This window comes from Myiozetetes cayanensis, unplaced genomic scaffold (genome assembly GCF_022539395.1).
Source record: "Myiozetetes cayanensis isolate MyiCay16 unplaced genomic scaffold, myiCay2020 scf747, whole genome shotgun sequence".
Lineage (NCBI taxonomy): Eukaryota > Metazoa > Chordata > Aves > Passeriformes > Tyrannidae > Myiozetetes > Myiozetetes cayanensis.
Genome location: NW_026088017.1, coordinates 11,001 through 13,119, shown reverse-complemented (window position 1 = coordinate 13,119; position 2,119 = coordinate 11,001). Strand labels below are relative to the sequence as shown.

The following is a 2,119-nucleotide window of genomic DNA, read 5'->3' as shown; positions in this document are numbered from 1 at the left end:
GATAGGACAGTGCTCTACACTAAAGCAATTGTTGAAGCAATTCTACTCCAGCTGGCACCAAAGCAAGAATTATGAATTAGAGATGGATGGAACTCCCCCAGACCAACGCTCGTGGGGAGATCTCTGCTCTCGACATCCAGCAGTGACCTTGCGGGGTCCCAGCCAAGGCAGGAATCTCCACACACCCCCCAAGAAGGGTTCTGTTGGCACAACCTGCCCCTGGCAAAGGGGACTGGCCCTTTCTGGTGGAAAGGGATGGACTGACAGTCACTGGACTCCAGGGGTTGCCTCCTCATCAGGGGGTCATTCAGGGTGGGAGCAGCGGCCGAAGCTCTTCCCGCAGTGGGGCACTCCTAGGGCTTTTCTTTCTCGTGGGTCCGTTGGTGTAGGGTCAGGGAACGGCTCCAGGTGAAGCTTTTCCCACACTCCTCACACTTGTAGGGCCTCTCCCCGGTATGGATGCGCTGGTGCCTGACGAGGTGGGAGTTCTGTTTGAAGCCCTTCCCACAGTCGGTGCAGCGGAAGGGCCTCTCCCCTGTGTGTATCCGCTCATGCATGAGGAGATGTGAGCTGGTCCTAAACCTCTTCCCACATTGCAAGCACTTGTAGGGCCGTTCACCAGTGTGGATACTCTGGTGTTGGATCAGGTTGAATCCATCAGTGAAGCTCTTCCCACACTCCCCACACTTGTAGGGCCGTTCCCCAGTGTGGATGCGCTGGTGCCTGCGGAGCTTGGAGCTGTCCCTGAAGCCCTTCCCACATTCCCTACACGTGTAGGGCTGTTCTCCAGTGTGGATGTGCTGGTGTCGGATCAGGTGGGAGCTGTCCCTGAAGCCCTTCCCACATTCCCTACATGTGTAGGGCCGTTCCCCAGTGTGGATGTGCTGGTGCCTGAGGAGGTTCCAGCTCTTCCTGAAGCTCTTCCCACATTCCAAGCACTTAAAGGGCTTCTCCCTGCTGGGAGGCTGCTCAGGGACCACCAGCTCGGAGCTCCGGTTTAAGCTCCGGCCGCCTTCCTGGCACAGGACGGGTCTTTCCTCCTCAGAGTTCCCTGGGCTGGCTTTGCAGCCCCTCCTCCAGGGGCATCTCCGGGCCTTTTCCTCCCCGCTGCCTTCCTGCACCGGGGAGCCCTTCAAAACGGCCTCTCCCACCAGGCTCTGCCGGGGGGATTTGTCCTCCGTGCTCTCCGTCCTCAGCTCGGGGCCTGGGGCAGGAAGGAAGAAGGACAGGCAGGGGATTTGCCTCCAGCCCAGAGGGAAGGCCAAGGACATCCCCCAGATCCAGCCCCGGCACCAAAAGACAGGGCCAAAGGGCCACTGACTTCGTCCTCACCTGCCTTTGGGACCCGTGGCATATTCGTGGCAGCCTCCTCCTCCATCTGCCCAAGCTTTGGGAAGGACAAATCCTGCTGGGGGGAAACAAGGGCTGAGTGCCTTACCTTGGGGGTTCCTCCTGCCCAAGTCCATCTCTAGAACTCACCGGGCATCCTGGGACCATAAAAACCTCCAAAACATCACTATTTAGCCCCAAAAACCCCACTCAGCAGCTCCTCCTCTCTGGTCTCTCCACTTTGGGATTCTGGAGGTCCCCTCCTGGGAGTCCCATGTGTATTTGGGGTCTCCCCTCTATGGGGTCCCTGCCCTCTCCAGGCTGCTGGGGGTCCCAGGAATCCAAGGCTCCCCCATCTCCCAACTTCAGGGTTCCAGGGGACCTCCCTCTCCAGGGTTATCCTGCTTAGGGATACCAGGGTTGGGAGGGTCACAGGGGTCCCTTCTCCCCTGACTCTGCTTTGGGGGTTCTGGGCCCCCAGGGCTTCCCCCTCTCTGGGTTCCCCCCCTCACCAGGCTGATGGGGATCCTAGGGATCCTGCCTTTCCAGGGTCTCCCCTCTCTGGGTTCTTCAGGGTCCTGAGACTCCCCCAGGAAGGCCAAAAGAACAGGAAAAGAGGGAAAAGGGGTGGCTGGAGACCAAAATTCGGGGTTTGGGCCCCCACCAGGTGGGCACTTCCACCCCTTTGGACTCATCTAAGGAGCCTGGAGATCTTGGAGGGGGGAATGCAGAGATGGACAATGGGGGATCCCCAGGGATTTTGGGGGCAGCAGGAGGGGCTGTGGGAGCC

At 59.6% G+C, this 2,119-nt stretch overlaps 1 protein-coding gene across 1 annotated transcript; it reads right to left on the bottom strand.

The window, feature by feature from the left end:
• Positions 1–353: 353 nt before the first annotated feature.
• LOC126652286 (zinc finger protein 239-like) lies at positions 354–1,297 on the bottom strand. The gene has a single exon (XM_050338975.1). The coding sequence runs from the start codon at positions 1,269–1,271 to the stop codon at positions 354–356; it is 918 nt and encodes a 305-aa protein (XP_050194932.1). The 5' UTR covers positions 1,272–1,297.
• Positions 1,298–2,119: the final 822 nt, after the last annotated feature.